We start from the raw sequence: 17,091 nt of genomic DNA, 5'->3' as shown, positions 1-17,091 counted from the left end.
GGAATTATATTCAGACAAGCAACTTAGACACACCAGATTTACAAAAATACTAAATTTGTCCCAGTTTAGGGGAGGGTTGGATCCCTGCTAACATCTTTAACCCCACCATTTTTGTATGTACCTGTCCCAATTCAAGAGCTTGTAGTTCAGTGGTTTTTACTATTTGCTGCATGTCATATTTGCATTTCGTTAATTGTTTTTTTTTTAAACATAAATCAGCCTATCAGACTCGTTTGAATTGTTTTACATTTGTCATTCGGGGCCTTTTATAGCAGACTAAGACCGTACGGTGACCTATAGTTGTTAATGTCTGTTTCATTTTGGTCTCTTGTGGACAGTTGTCTTCTTTTTTTATATATACGGTGTTAGTTTCTCTCATTATTATCTTCTATGTTATTTGGTCTCTGGTGGAGAGTTGTCTCATTTGCAATTAATCCACATTTTCCTTTTATATACATGTAGTATGTTTACAGAAATCTCAAAACAATAAGTAGTCACATAACTAGAAAAAAACAGATTTTTTATTACCAAGTGTTAATAAATATTAAATGCATAAATATAATTGCATAGTATGTAGAAAAAGCTTCCATCAAATAATTTTCAATCCTTAGAAACATATAAAACTTAAAAATGTAAAAAAAAATATTGCATACATAGCTTTAATCTACATGTTTGCAATATATGTTTGTTAACTTGCCTTCTCTCAGTCACTTGTATTGTCATTTCCTTTCCAATACTCTTATGGTACTATTCCTTAAGTTAATTTACTAGATCATTTTAGTCCTTTTTTGAAGCACTTAATTGTCTTTAAACATTTGAAATAGGATTAATTTACATACAGTCCTTATGGTTGTGAAATTATCAATAAATCGATTCTTGTCATCAGGATAGATATAATGACTTGCTTGTATCAATAGTAACATTTCCAAAAACATTGACAAATTAAAAGGAATTCACCTAATGGCACAAGTGTACAATAAGAGATTTGTCCTGTATGAAAACGTTCAAGGCAATCTACTACCTACATGAAAAGAAGAAATACATTATTTGTCAAAGATCCTAACCATAACTTAGACAATGACGTGAGTATTAATGAAAAATTAGTTAAACTAGAGGTAATATTGTAAACCAATGTACAAATGTCATAAATCCATTAGGGAGATACATATCAGGGTGGAAAATAAGTCTAAGGGAATTGCATGAACTCAATAAAGAGTTAGCATGGTAAGTATAACTGTTAAGCTTTTATTTATCACTACAAACCAATTATAGTTTGAAATGGTCAGTATTCGTACTTGACTGTACTGATTAATATTTATTGAAATTGTATCTGTTCAGAACTCTTAACTCTCAGATTTTAAACATATGTCTATCAGAACATAAAGCACTATCATGTAAACAATATGGGAAGAACCTGAAGACAGTCATATCAACAAAAATCAATCAAACACTTTTCTTAAAACTCATTTTGAAAAAAAAATATATATAAATTCAACAAGTGTCAATGATATAATGTAAAGTAAGATTTAAATAAGAATATAAAAAAATTATCACAATTTGCAAACTGAAATGGAAGTTAAATTTTCCTGTATATTAAAAACTAATCCTCATTTTCAATTGAAAACTATTATGAAAAAATAATTCTTACAAATGTTATTTCGATTTAAGTAGAAAGACTTGGCTGGGTATATACAATAAATTTTACTATAAACAAAACAGTAACTATATATATATTTTTTGATTATATATCTTTTTCAACAATCCAACAACCAGACAGATATAAATAAATTTGTTTAGGGGCCAGATGAAGGACGCCTCCGGGTGCGGGAATTTCTCGCTACATTGAAGACCTGTTGGTGACCCTCTGCTGTTGTTTTTTATTTGGTCGGGTTGTTGTCTCTTTGACACATTCCCCATTTCCATTCTCAATTTTAGATATAAATAAAGCATCTATTAAACTATAAAGGAAGTACCACTTCTCATAATAACAATATATATATAACAAGAAATACAAAAGCATTTTACGTATTATGAGACTTATGTACAACAATAAATACAACTGCATTAAGAAGTGCTGAATAAAATTTCAAAAATTGAAGTACAAAAATGATATCTCGACATACAATAAATCAATCAGAAATTTCTATATCATAACATTTTATTTTGTCTAATGATATATATATTATATTCCTTTTTTAAATAATTTCAATTCAATGATTTCAGTTTCATATGTGTCAACTTTTCAACTTCCAAATTAATAGATCACAATATCTGGAAAATAATTTAGCAGGATATAAGTTTATAAGAATATATATTTTCCTCTTGTCATCAGTTGGAAATTTCCATTTCATTTCTTGTTGTAAAATACATAATTTTTCAAAACATCTTTCGATCAACTTTGTATGAATTATTACATAAACATCGTGGGAACTCAAAATGGTATAAACACTGTTTTGACAAGTTTCTAAACATGAGACAATAGGAGAATTTATCTGGCACATTAGGTGACTTTACCTACCTTTCAAGAAAATTGTTAAAAAGGGTGATTTTTAGGAAACATTAGTAGGAACCTGCAATTATCTTGTAGTTTGCCCATAATTGTTGACAAATATTATATAGATGTATGAGCTAATATTCAATAGGTTTACTAAAATTATCAAACCTTATCTTCTGTTAGAAAAGTGAACTTTTTGTTTTGCTATGACATTTCAAGAAACATAAAAAAAGTTTAATAACATTAAAGGTAAGTATTTTGCATAGTTATGAGCATGAGTTTAAATGTGTTTAAAAAATTTGTTGTTTGCCATAAAAGAATTTTAAGGCATTTTAGATATGTAAATATTCTCAGAATTCCTTTTATATCTAAATTCAAGATTGTAAAGGTTTTACTTATCATTTATAACAATGCCATTGGCAAATGGAAGGGGAGACAATAAGAGGTAAAAAGAGACAATTTCCTTTACTAAATCTAAATTCAAAATTATTCAGTTAATTCAACAAATGTCAATAGATTTTTCATGGCTTGTAATTATCAATTAAAAATTAAAATTGTTTTAGAGTCAATGTCCTAAGTACAACTATTATGCATATATAAATATAGATAGATAAACGTACAAAATCAATCTATTTTTGTTTCAAGCAAATTATTTGTAACTATAACATAAACAGTAAGTCTTATGTTGTTGTTTTTTTGTTCAAGCTAAATAAATTATCATTAGTGAAAAATTTGTAAAAAATTAACTTTATAATATGATATGTTTTGTGCTTTAGTGAATTTGAAGCATTCACTTACACAATAAACCTACTTAGACTTAAATTTGAAGACAAGACTCACTAAGCATTTTAATCAAAGACATACATCTATCATATGGTAAGTTTACTGCCACACTAATCATCACTCTACAGTTGCTGCCTCCTCCTCTTTCTCTGCCAGAAAGCCTTTGTCAGGTATATACTCTGCTAATGGGTACCAGAAAAAATTGAAACCAACTGCTATAGCTTCATTGGCTGATTGTAATATTAAATCTTCATCATTTTCCACCATTACTGCCATTACGTCCAACTCTCTATCAAGACATTTAATGCTCTTCAATTTAAACTGTGGTGCAAGAGATCCTGCTCCATCAACCAAATTTGCTGAAAATTCTACCCTGTCTTCCACTTTTAATGCGCTAAGTGTCTCTTTAAAATTGTTACCTGCATTTAAGACCAAAGTTCCTTTCTCAAACTCCTCCATTTTAATTTGGAGTGAAAATGAATAGCTGTTGTGTCTATTAAGATGGCATTCATGTCCAAGGGAGGTCATCAAGGAACATATTTGTTTTTCTTTGTCAGATTTAGTCTCATCATTACAATCCCCATACTCTCCTCCATATGAACATCGGAGATAATTAGCTATAAATCCAGGCATTCCTTTCAGAAGTGGTTCCACACTATTTTCTATTTTACTTATTCTAGCTTCCTTGAAGGTTCCAGTCCATGTTATACTAGATCCAATAAAAGAACTGCAGGCTAATTGTTCTGGAACAGAGTTATCATCATTTAGAGCACAAATGCCCCTGTATTCCTCCCAAGCAATGACTTGCTTTGATGGTTTTTTAGTTGATGGTAGCTGTACGAAGATCATTGGTAGCAAAGCCAACACTGCAAATATTCCCATTACTATTTTCTTTGTTGTTCCTAACTTTTTATCAGTTTTCTTTCCAAACAGGGTTTTAGTCTGAGACAAAAGGAATGCTAATCCTCCCAACAGTAAAGTTACAACTAACTTTCCAAACACAGCCGTCATCAAGAGTTTGTAGACAACATAAAAGAAGCCAACAATTATCAAGAGAACCGACAAAGGGATAAGCATAGGTAAGAAGAAATAACCAACAGCAGAACGAATCAATCCTTTCCATGTAGTAAAAGGGAAGACTGCTACCATGAGCTGCCACCAAAAGTAACATACCAGGTGGGGAACCAGTACTTGATAGGTGCCTTTCCATGATCCACGTGCTGCCATCAATATAAACATGATTGGAACCACCAGGTAACTGACTGTTGGTAGTCCCAAATTAATCTGAAATCCTGCTCCTATTTCAACGGAGAACCCTGCTCCTAGTACTAATTTAATAGCCGCTGTAATGAATGGAATCTGAGGTAGACTATTTACAAATGTTGGTAAAGATGCAATTAAGTTGAATACCACTGCTAGAATCATCAGCATATCATGGCTGTCACTAAGTGCTGTAAAACAAAGTCCTGCAAAGGCACCTGACAGAATACAGAACTCTGAGCAAGGAATATACATCTTATTAGCTAAAGAAAAACTAATAACAGTCAATGGTAATGCTCCAAAGAATACCAAATATGGTGTTAAAGAATTCCATGAGTACTGAGAACGAGTTTCGTTGACATCTACTCCAACATCGTAAGTTTTGAGTACATTAGCCAGAGCTGCAGCGTCCTTCATCTTCTTCTTCTTGTAAAACATCTGTACTGTAGCAACAATCATCACCAAAGCACTTAAATAGAAAACTAATAAAGGTACAATCAAAAGGATCATTGGAGTTGATATAAAATTATACAAATAGAATAGTATTAAGAGTTGTATCTGATTTGTTGGAATCAAAGATGTCACCCAATTCATTCCTTCTTTGGACACTGTTTCAAATCCTTGTTCAAATATAGCCTGGAAAGTTTCTTTAGGGTATCTGTAAACCTGTAATGAAAACAAATCTTATTAATGACTAGTGTTTCTCTATTTTACATCAAAATTGTTTTACCATATTACTTTTAAGAAAAGGCACATTTATTTAATTTCTAGAGTTAAAATATCTTATAAAGTCATAGATGTGAGTTATGTTACATTTTAATTGCTTTACATTTTTCAATGACAAGAACAAACTTGTAATTCTTGTAAAATCATCACATCATTTTTATATTGCTATTCGTGTCAGGGTCTTTAATAGCTGACTATACTGGATGGGTTATACTCATGGTTAAAAGCTGTATGGTTGCCTATAGTTGCTTTAATCCACTTAATTATAACTTTGTGGATAGTTGTCTCATTGGAAACCATACCACATCTCCCTAAGATGTGTGAGTATGTTTTAAATAGTTACTGTTGTTGTTATCGCTGTACTGATTAGTGCATTTACTTTGTGAGAATAAAGATATAAAAGTAAGGAAAATGCCCTTCAAAAGTGAATACTTTCAATCATAATAGTATTGGGTCAATTGAAATATAATAAAGAATTAAAAAAAAAAAGTATCTAACATCTCTTAGTCTTATTTGCATTTGATCTTCTATAAAAAGTATAATCATAAAAATACTGAACTCGGAGGAAAATTCAATCGGAAAGTCTCTAATCACATTGCAAAATCAAATGACAAAACAAATCAAACGATTGGACAACAACTGTAATATTCCCGACTTGGTACAGGCATTTTCAAATGTAGAAAATGGTGGATTGAACCTGGTTTTATAGCGCTCAACCTCTTACTTTTACAACAGTCTCATCAAATTCCGTTATATTTACAACGATGTGTGAACAAAACAGACATAATAAATAAAATAGTAAAAATATGGGTACAGCAGTCATCACTGTATTATAATCTTTAAACAAACAATTTTACAAAAAAAGCACACAAGCATCTATCAAATTAAAAACACATTCATTGCTTCGCTTGTCTGACGTTAGAAAATTTATACGTCACATAGGAAGAAAATTTTGTCGTTCAATGTTTACACTAAACAATTTTATACTTTAACATGGGGAATGTTGGCATACAGGGTTAAAAAATCAAAAGTATGTTAGAATTAATTTCAGAAATAGACTGAGATTCAAAATTGTCCAGAATTTCTGTAGAATTTCTAAGAATCCAAAAATGGCTAATACCACTTGATTAAAATAATTTTGTTCAACATATTTTCTCATTGATGAAGAGTTTATCATTTGTCATCTTCTGTATTAATTTGAATTGAATACAAATAAAACATGTATACAGAAATTTTCAATTAGTGTAGTTTCAATTTGTTTTTGGATATTCTTGAAAGATACCTTTTATGTATTTTTATTGTTTATTTACTACATATTCAATATCTAGATATTTTATGCATATTTCCCAAACAGTTTAAAGAATTATCTGCTTTGCCTCTGTTCTCTTTTTGTCTTTAAAATTTATATGTATTTTTTCCAAAATATTCCAATAACTTACTTTTGTTACAATGCCAGCACTTTTATATTCAGATGAATGTTCCTCTGTTTCTTCTGAAGTTAATGTAAGGTTTCCTTGAATTTTCTTGGACAAGATTTTGACAAACTCTGTCTCATTTATAGAATCACCTATCTTCTTTCCTAAACAAATATAAACAAATCAAATTTCTTTATATCATGAAGCTTTTTTTTCCTTAAGGTTGTAAATATTCATAGCACAATGAGGATTAATAGGGAATATATAAACAACAACATCATAATATAACAAGTTACAAATAAATACATATTCTGAAGGAAAAAAAATGGTCGTTTCTCATAATTATGTGGTTTGTTCGTTTTCAGGTCTTTGTATGCAAAATTCTTTTATAAAATCAAATGTTTGTACTTTCTCTAAATTTCCTCTTGTGACATCAACAAAAAAGTCACACAAGCCTGATAAATTTGCTTGCCTACAAATTGTATAAGAAATCATTCAGAAATTTATGTTATCAACTTATCTTATGCAATATCCATAACAGCAGATTTTTTTTAAATGTTTTTGTCCTAGACTTTCAAAACGTTCTTCTATAATTCACAGGTTCTTGTTTTTTTAAGATTTAAATGGCCATTGATTGTATAAATAAAGTAATCTGTACATTTTGTACCTGCAGCAAAGAGTTCAAAAACTAGTACTGATTAGGAAGGTATTTGCAGCAACCAAAGAATTGACAAAAGATTTAAAAGACTGGTACCTGCTGCAAGGAGTAATTTCTGTTCCAGTACATCTCCTCCTGTAACCCTCTTTACAGCTGTGATGTAGTCCTCTTTAGACAAAACTTCTTTATGAGTGTCATTCATCTTAGTGTAGAGTTTTCTAGCAGCTTGTCTAACTTTCTTCTCCAGGTTACTTGTATTAACACACCATTCCACATCCTCCTTGTTAAACTCTGTTATCCCTGTAGACAAAGCAATGTAGGATATTCTGAATGTGTTTTTACATTAAAACTTTTATCAAATATTAAAATACTAATTCATTTTCTGGAAATTCATATGGCATTTTTGACTTATATGATCTTTTATGTATATTTTTGCATGGATGTTTTTATACTAGCATTACACTTAAATTGACAAATTTCAAAAATGATGTCGGAAGACTCAGAACCTTTAAGTAATCTTTTTTATAGTCACCATAAAACAATTGAAGAGTTATTTAAGAAATACTCTCATATCTTATAAAAAAAGTACAATTTCAAATAAAAATTACAGTTTAATAAAATAATTGTAAAATCTCTGTTAACCTGTTTTCGTTTTTTGACATTTCTGTAATAGTTGTGTAGCTTCATCATTTCCCTGTCTAGATGCCTGTATAAACCATTTCACTGCTTGTTCACCATTTATCTCACGTTTAATTTCAGAGTCTGCCAAGGTTAAAAAATGTTTGCCTAATTTGATTTGAGATTCATCATCACCATTCACAGCTTCCTTCTCAAGTTTGGCTATCTCTGTCATAAAAAATAAGATCAAAATAGATGAAAAGTTTAAGAATGAAAATTTTGTAACATATATCCACTCATATTTTGTTGCATAATACAAGATCAGATATTATTGTTTCAACCAAGGTATGAGATTAATGCAGCTTAATTCTCTGTGAATATCCCGTAACAGTGATGTATTTACTGAGGCCTATGCAGCAGTTGCATAAAAAAGAGCATTGCATTTAAAATCATATCACAGTTAACTTTGGGGTTTTTTCAAACACTATTGAATCTTCATAAAATTAAACTATATATTTTGCGGCAGTGTTTTTTGTAAAACATTTTTCCTACATTATTGGCATGTACAATTTTTTTCTCGTAAATTGCTGTTCTAACAAGTCAGGTGCCTGTTGTTCAGTAGTTTAGTGGAAGTTGTTGGTTCATGTCTGTCTTATTTGATTTTTGTTATACAATGTAGATTAGGCTGTTAGAATAGTTTCTCATTTTTCATGACAGGGCATAAGACATGTATGTCTGACTAAACCATTTTTTTCCCTCATTGTTGAAGACTGAATACTGAGACCTATAATTGCTTAAAGCAACTTCTTTTGCAATCTAGTGAATAAGTGTCTCATTGGGAATCAAGACACAACAACTATCTTTATAAAAATTCTTAATATCTCTTGTCCAATGTTCGAAATAGTTAAAGAGTACAATGTAGCTTATCAATTCCTGTTTTTGATTCCAAATCACTATTAATTTTCATTAAAATCAAAAGCATTAGATAGGGACAGACAGATGGATAGAAAAGGAGGTCAAAGTGTCACAGTTCATGACCCTTTTCCTACTGCAGGGACATAAGTGAAAAAGTCGTAAAATGTTAATTTGGAGCAGAAAGTGGTCTGACCTGTATTGTATATGCTCAAAGATAATAATTTGCTTTCCTGAGAGCAGCTGGATACGACAGCAGAGGTCAAACCATGAACAGTTGGGTCAAAATTAACACAATATTCATGCTTGATACAGGTCTGAATTTGGATTGTAATTAAATATTTGACAAATAAAAGGTTTCTGTCACAGAATAACTGTAGTAAAAGAACTTATAATTGAGTATATGATTTGAATTTATTTTCATTTTTTTGCTTTAGTAAAATACACTTTGCTGTTTCGAATTGACCCCTCCCCCACATGATTTTTTTTTAAATTGGAACCCTCTCCTGTTTTTTGGAGAAAAAATATTTCAAGAAATTTTCTTTTTCAATTTCTCAGATCTTTAGAATAAATTGTCCCACCGAAATTTCTTTTTTAAAAGCAGTGTAAGGGAGGTAATTCAAACATAAAAATGCACTTTTTAAAGTAATTGTCGATTAACCAGGACACCCTTGTTTTTCCCCCTTTTTTGCCCTTAAGGTAGATGGGGTGTCTTAATCATAATCCATAGAATCTTTTAATAATTTGCCAAAATGTAGTTCTTATCCTGCTTGTTTAAAAACATTAATAAAAAGAATGGGTCACCGGACTTATTTTCACGCTACAGGTTGTTCAAAATTGTCAAGATTTTGTATAGATTATGCATGGAAAACCCATTTTTCCGCCATAAAACGCAAACCACACCATAGAATTTTGAGATAAAATATGAGAAGATAGCTTCAATATTATGCTTTCAGATAAGAAAAAGAAAAAATGGGGTCACCGGACTCGTTTTCTTGATACATGTAAAAATGGATAAATTCCTAACACATTCTATTGTAAAAGTAACACTATCTGGATTATCTGCCCTTGTATTTGAGTTGCCTCCCCTTATTTGACAAAGTTGGAAAAAAATGAATCAAACAAAAGAATTCTTATTTTTGTAAAATACAATCATAAATATGATCAAACATGGCATTTTCTATATTATAATGAAAATTCTTACACATGAATTACCTACTACTATAAAAATTTGCACATTTCATCAAAGATCTAGACCTTGTTTTCTAGTATTTCAAAATCCAAGATGGAGGAAGACACCCTATCTACCTTAATTCCTAAACTGTTTAAGCCATAACCTCCCCAAAGCCAATTCTTACCATCCCTTTGATGGGTGGAAACTTGTGATATAATTTCAAAGAGATCCATACAGGTTCTACAAGTTATTGTCTGGAAAATAGTGAAATCCTTATTTGGAACCCTTTTTTACCCCTAATTGCTAAACGATTGCAACCGTAACCCTGAAATTTCCAGCCCAACCTTCCTTTTGTGGTTATAAACCTTGTGTTTAAATTTCACAGATTTCTATTTACTTATACAAAAGTTATTGTCCGGAAACCAAATGTCTTCAGAAGACGCTGACGACAAAGATGTGATACCAATACCAAAAAAATTTGTGGTCATACATTGTATAAAAAAATATTTTCTTGCTTTATGTTTCACATGCAAGGAACACTATCAATGAGGTATTTAACTGGCATGACAATTAGTATAAAAATTAGGTTGGACATTTTTTGTCATCAAATTATGATATATAACTTTTTGACATACCTATATATAATTATTTGTTTCTTTTATGATGTAGGGGTATTGTAAAAGGTTTACAATATATAAAACATATCAGTTTATTATCTTCCCACTTCTATTTTTCTGTGGGGTGATTCCTGTTAACTCTGGTATTGAAAAACAATCTATTATTCAGTTTAACATGCGTATAATGTTCGTTTTAATCAAATTAGCGATGACCAGGTCGTTATACATGACTGCACATGGGAAATGCTGACAGGTACAATAATGTGGGTGTAAAAATTCTTCACGAAATTAAAAAGGTTTGTCTATCATTTTACGAATATGCATGCTTTAAATATTCTGGAAAACATAAGCCTGTATTCATACAGGTTCGTTAATAAACAGACGCTTAATAAACCTAAAAAGCTGTGTACCTTTTTGATCGACACCTTTGTCGACTTCTGCCATTTTGAACAATTAAACTATAAGTCACATGACCGAAACGCTAAATGTTTTTTTATCACGTGATTGCAACCAACGTGGTGCTGTGTTATTTTGCATGACAGTTCGGTCCAGACATTATATAACTTTCAATGTGTCATATTCCTGTTTGATCGGAAAAGTTATCATTTTTTATCATAAAATCCTCCAGCATTATACTTAAACATTTAATTACAATTACAAATCTTTTTTTGTTTTTTTTTGGTGTTTTTTTTTTGCAGTGGCTATTTAAACATGTATATTGCCGGCTCTGATTAAAATGTCTGAATTCAAGCCGGCAAAATAGCCTACCCCTATAGAAATGGCTATTTTGCCGGCACCAGCAATATAGTTTATATTTCAAGTTTAATTTAATCTTTATTATTGAATCAATTGTTATTAACTTTGTTATATAGTATAGTGTTTTATCAAATTCATTATGCAAGGAGTTTTTAAACTTTCATTTTTTTATTCAGTAAAAAATCTGCGATTTTTATTCTTATCCATACATGTAGCATTAGACTGACAGATTTTAGAAATAATTTCAGCTTCATATATATGCATGTTTATAGATATTATTTCATTGCAGCAAATGGATGCTCAATCATGATTTTTATTTTAGTTATTTCATGTAATAAATTCAGGCTTACTAGTTATTTACACTTTGACTCTGAATAAATGTTTTAAAACGATCATATGTGTCTCAAATATTGTTAGTTGTTTTCCTGGTAAATCAGTAATTATATTATTATTTTATGACTGACAGTGAGTGACATTTCTCGTAATCAAAAGTAAATATCAAATTTCACTCTTTACAAATGCTGGTATTGGCAAAATAGCCATTTCTATAAAAATTAGCTATTTTGCCGGCTTGAATTAAAATATTTTAATCAAGAGCCGGCAAAATAGCAAATTATATAACCACTACCTTTTTCATATTTAGAGAAAACTGAGGCTGGCAAATCAGAGACAGCTGCCTGCGTGTAGAGACACTGTAGCTCTCTGGTCAGAAATGTCAATAAAAAGTCAGAAATTACAGAAGTAATTTGATCAAAAGGCGCTTCAAATAGAAAGTGGAGGAGTTTATAAGTTATGAATTATATAAATATTTTACTACATATACATTATTGCCTTAATTATCAATAATTTAGAGAATTAAATATGACCAGAGACGTATTATATGTCTCTGTTATGACCTAAAAAGTTTCATCGGTGAAGGTTGTTTGGCCTATAGTTCATCGTTAGACATCCATCATTTCATTTGGTTATCCTCTTTGTAGATATTTCACCTTATTTATCGTGTTTATCCTCTCTGTAGATATTTCACCTTATTTATCGTGTGTATCCTCTCTGTAGATATTTCACCTTATTTATCGTGTTTATCCTCTTTGTAGATATTTCACCTTATTTGTCGTGTGTATCCTCTCTGTAGATATTTCACCTTATTTGTCGTGTTTATCCTCTCTGTAGATATTTCACCTTATTTATCGTGTGTATCCTCTCTGTAGATATTTCACCTTATTTGTCGTGTTTATCCTCTCTGTAGATATTTCACCTTATTTATCGTGTGTATCCTCTCTGTAGATATTTCACCTTATTTATCGTGTTTATCCTCTCTGTAGATATTTCACTTTATTTATCGTGTTTATCCTCTCTGTAGATAGTTCACCTTATTTATCGTGTTTATCCTCTCTGTAGATAGTTCACCTTATTTATCGTGTTTATCCTCTTTGTAGATATTTCACCTTATTTATCGTGTGTATCTAAATTATAATTTGGGAAATGTGCATTGTTTTTCATTGATGTATACAATCAATACAAATAAAGAGACGAGATCTAGATGTAATAATACAGTAGCAACATTATCAGTAACATCAAATATCATCATATATAACCTCCTTGCATTGGTAACACCAACTACTTTACCAATTTGCCAGTTTGGCTTATATAACTTATTGGTACTAATTATCATATTATACTGTTTTGGGTCAAGGACTTGCATATCTCACTATACAAATCCTTGTTCTGGACTGTTATCATTTGGGTGCTCATGTACAGTTTATGGAAAATATAATTTCGGTTAGTTTTATTCATAGTAGTTTAAAAACGCATCTATATTGAATGCTTTTTGTTAACTGGATTTACACCCGACGTAGACTATGAAATTAATCAAATAAAATGTAAAAAAAAAAAAAAAAAAATATAGATTTAAGCGTTTAACAAGACATTCAATGTTTACCCAAAGCACAATTTATGTCATCGAAATAAAGGAAATAAGTGTGTTTTTATAATAACTGTTTGTCTTATTTGTGTAAAATACACATGCAACATTGGGCTTTTTAATCACAGCGTATTACGTCTAAAAACTAAACATGCAACACATGCACACCATATCATAGTACGGTCAAAAGAACGCCTATGTAAAAGTCAAATCGTGTTTTAGGCACTGGGGCATGTAATCGTACTAACATGGTTTACAAAATAGCATACGTAAGCCTTTTACATAGTCAGGCTAATTAAAGAAGTTTAAAGAAAGTTAATCTCGTCTTCAAATTGTACATTTTAAATCTGCTATTGAACCAAACAAAGTGTTAGGTATTGAATGTCAAAGTTATGAACTATTTGTTTGTAAATCAAAACATTATATTGTACACAGAGGCGTTATTTACCTATAGTTAATAGGTAAAATTTGATTTAATTTGTGATTGTATTGAGGATAAATAATATAGTGAATTAGTTAGGATTATATACTATAGTGTCTAATTTAAATTTTCAAATAAAATGTAAAAAAAGAAAGAAAAGGATAATCTGTGTACATGTTAGACATAAATATTTACAAATTCGTCACTCGATCCAGTAAATAAAAACAGTCCTGAAATCAGACACGGCAATGTCATTGTCACGTTATATAATAATTTATGGTACCAGGAATTAAAAGGTAGTTAAATTCGCTGTGGTGTTTATGTCATAGTTGGATTCTCAGATTCATTTAAAGAACATAATCGTGCGAACTACAAGGACTTTGACTGGGTGTGCAGACCTGAATTCCCTTATGACGTTATCATGGGGTGCTCCGCTAGTAAGACTTACCGTGGCGGAAACTCCTTGAGGATCGTCATGGTGGGCCTAGATGGCAGTGGTAAGTCACAATTTAAATATTTGGGGTGGGAGGCATGCAGTTTTGAACTTTGATACAAAAAAAAAACAAGTTCTTCATTAGCGTACACGATCAAGTTTTTTAAATGTTGATTTTAATATTTTATCAATTTGAAATAGAAATTAAGTTTTTTCACTTGAAGTTCTCTTCTGAAACCACTTTGTTTTCTCAAGATATATTTAAACAAAAATGGTTTCATCTCCTCCATAAACACACATCCACACACGATGAATACTCGATGCCTTAAATGGATTGAAATGATTCCCACTCTATCTATAGACACATAAAATAAATCATTATTAGTCGATATGAATAAAAGAAGATACTTATATACGTCAATGATACGAAACCAAACGACTGAAATAATCAAATGACGCGTAAAGGTCAACATTCAATTCTTCAATGATAGATGAGCGTCTTTAAATATGGAAATCTCTTCTCTAAATTGTCCCGAGTTTAAAAAAAAATCATTTAACTGAAAGAGAAAAAAGATTTACATATGTGCAATACTAATCTTCTACACCAAGAGAGCGAGAACATGTACCACGCGATATTTTCTATATATATCTTACTTAATAGTGTAGGTAAAACACATCGTATTGTACCCTTATGACAAGAGACTGGTTTTAAAAAAAAAAATATTTGTAGACAAATTAATATAGCTTTATTAATTTATTTAATTTATTGAACCTCTCTGACTTTACTTTGACTTTTACTATGTAACAGGACCGTTTTGTACCACACAGTGTCTGTGATAACTTGACAGTGTAGGTAAAAATACCTTGTTTTGTGAAAGGCGGTATTGTATATAATATAATACTATACAATACTATACTATAAGATACAATACAACCAATTTAAGGCACGGGTACGCCAATTAATAAACAACAATATATGCGTATCTTATATTGAACACCAAAAGTTTTGATAAAATACTTTGATCGTTATTAGATTTAATATCAATCTAACTAAATAACTTTGTGGTACCACCTCCTCTCAGAGATCATATATATACAATGTTTATAAATGTGATCAAATATATATGTATGTTTATGTATAACCATTGTGGTACCCCCCCCCCCCCCTAATCAGAGATTATATATACAATGTTTATAAATGTGATCAAATATATATGTATGTTTGTGTATAACCAATGTTTATTGTCTTGATATCAATCCTGTAATTTTGGATTTTAGACAAATAAAATAAAATATCTTAAATATCTTATTTCTAACTTGACATTGCAGGTAAAACCACTTTAATGTACAGACTAGTTACAGGAGAGGTCACAGAGGCAACACCTACGTTAGGATTTAATGTAGAGACAATAACTTACAAAGATAATGAATTCACCATTTGGGATATGGGAGGTCAGGAGAACATCAGGAGATTGTGGAGGCATTATTTTCTAAGAATTAGGGGTAGGACATACACACACATTAATTCTCCTTTATCTGTAGATACATTTAGAAATATAGAGATATAACACTTACTTTTACGACATTGTAGAGCAATATTGTTTCCTCGGAACAGAATAAATTATAATTTAAAAAAAAAGTGAAATCTCGTTATTTATTTTAAGGGATGATTTAAGTCAGAATTCCTTTCTAAATAAAAGAAATATTAAAAATAAAATGAAACTCATCGGAATCACAATCGTGTACCATTGATAGTCAGATTAGTTTTATTAGACGCGAGATACAAAAAAATGAAATTCCATCGATTGAATATTGTTATAACACACTCAAATGTTTTAACTGAGTTTGATAACTAATTTCATAACTGAATGAAGAAAAACAATTATAAAACGTTCGTTTATGAAGGTGGCCTTTTATTTTACAGGTATCCTATTTGTAATTGACAGTGCCGACAAGGACAGGATAGATGAGGCACAGGAATTACTGGATGAACTTCTGCAGCATAATGAACTTTTAGGGACACCAATTGTCGTTGTGGCTAACAAACAAGACTTAGATGGTATAGAATACACTAAACACTTGTTTCAAGGGGTGTTCGATATCATACTGCAGATTGAGCATTTTAACATAATTTTACCTACATGTAAAGCTCTGGTGTTACTATTTAAGGTAGCACTACAGTCTAATAGTGATATTTTAAAGATATTTTTTTGCTGATTCCATAAAGATTGACATGCGTTGCCCTTCCGTTGTTGATTAACTTTGAGAAAAAACCTTGACAGATATGTTTCATTTGAAGAAGAAAGAAAATTATCTTAACAATCACACGAAAGTAGGGTAACAAATGAAGTAGAGATTTATAAAAGTAGATGGTTTGGTATTTTCTAAATGCAATGATAACTTCACTAACTTATATTTATATATATCTATTTTAGGTGCAATGAAGGAAAAAGACATTGTTGAACTTTTAGAGCTGAAACACATCTCTGGACGTTTATGTACTATACAGGGAACGAGTGCAATAACAGGAGCTGGTATCCACAAAGCATTAGACAATATACTTAGATTCAGACATCACATGGAGAGTGCTCGGGGATAGTGTTTGTGGTGATCAATGAAGTCATGCTATAATAAAGTTTCCTATATTTCCAGTACAATGGAGTGGGAATATAAACCATGACCTTTTAAAGGCGAATCTTTAATGTTATACCTGAAATTTCATTTTATAAGGAACATATACTATCTAGTGCATATTGTTTTGGTATGAGAACACATTAATCGCTACTAGAATGTTCCTAAGGTCTTGAACCTATTTTCATTGGCATAATGATGCATTGTATAATTTTTTTTATTCAAGAACCCATTCATATATGTAATAATATTTATAAAAATGTTAGTTATTA

The 17,091-nt window shown here is 30.6% G+C and overlaps 2 protein-coding genes across 2 annotated transcripts; one reads left to right on the top strand and one right to left on the bottom strand.

Annotated features, from left to right (window-relative positions):
- Positions 1-503: 503 nt before the first annotated feature.
- LOC139513810 (wolframin-like) lies at positions 504-11,179 on the bottom strand. The gene is made up of 5 exons (XM_071302629.1): positions 11,068-11,179; positions 7,979-8,182; positions 7,433-7,636; positions 6,703-6,842; positions 504-5,203 (listed from the first exon to the last, which is right to left on the bottom strand). Exons 1-5 carry the CDS (start codon positions 11,099-11,101, stop codon positions 3,395-3,397), a joined length of 2,391 nt encoding a protein of 796 aa, XP_071158730.1. The 5' UTR covers positions 11,102-11,179; the 3' UTR covers positions 504-3,394.
- A 2,515-nt stretch (positions 11,180-13,694) lies between these two features.
- LOC139513809 (uncharacterized) lies at positions 13,695-17,091 on the top strand. Its single transcript, XM_071302628.1, has 4 exons — positions 13,695-14,252; positions 15,518-15,691; positions 16,113-16,247; positions 16,624-17,091. Exons 1-4 carry the CDS (start codon positions 14,177-14,179, stop codon positions 16,785-16,787), a joined length of 549 nt encoding a protein of 182 aa, XP_071158729.1. The 5' UTR covers positions 13,695-14,176; the 3' UTR covers positions 16,788-17,091.

This window comes from Mytilus edulis, chromosome 2 (assembly GCF_963676685.1).
Source record: "Mytilus edulis chromosome 2, xbMytEdul2.2, whole genome shotgun sequence".
In the NCBI taxonomy this organism is placed as follows: Eukaryota; Metazoa; Mollusca; class Bivalvia; order Mytilida; family Mytilidae; genus Mytilus; species Mytilus edulis.
The sequence above is the reverse complement of the archived record's forward strand: the minus strand, read 5'-3'. Positions and strand labels throughout refer to the sequence as shown.

Excerpts from the sequence above, each read along its gene's own strand:
- LOC139513809 (XM_071302628.1), top strand. The coding sequence starts at position 14,177 with ATGGGGTGCTCCGCTAGTAAGACTTACCGTGGCGGAAACTCCTTGAGG. Across the intron at positions 14,253-15,517 it reads GGTGGGCCTAGATGGCAGTG|GTAAAACCACTTTAATGTAC; the intron begins GTAAGTCACAAT and ends TTGACATTGCAG. Across the intron at positions 16,248-16,623 it reads TAACAAACAAGACTTAGATG|GTGCAATGAAGGAAAAAGAC; the intron begins GTATAGAATACA and ends TATCTATTTTAG.
- LOC139513810 (XM_071302629.1), bottom strand. The coding sequence starts at position 11,101 with ATGGCAGAAGTCGACAAAGGTGTCGATCAAAAAG. Across the intron at positions 7,637-7,978 it reads ATGTCAAAAAACGAAAACAG|GGATAACAGAGTTTAACAAG; the intron begins GTTAACAGAGAT and ends CTTTGTCTACAG. Across the intron at positions 5,204-6,702 it reads GTGCTGGCATTGTAACAAAA|GTTTACAGATACCCTAAAGA; the intron begins GTAAGTTATTGG and ends TTTTCATTACAG.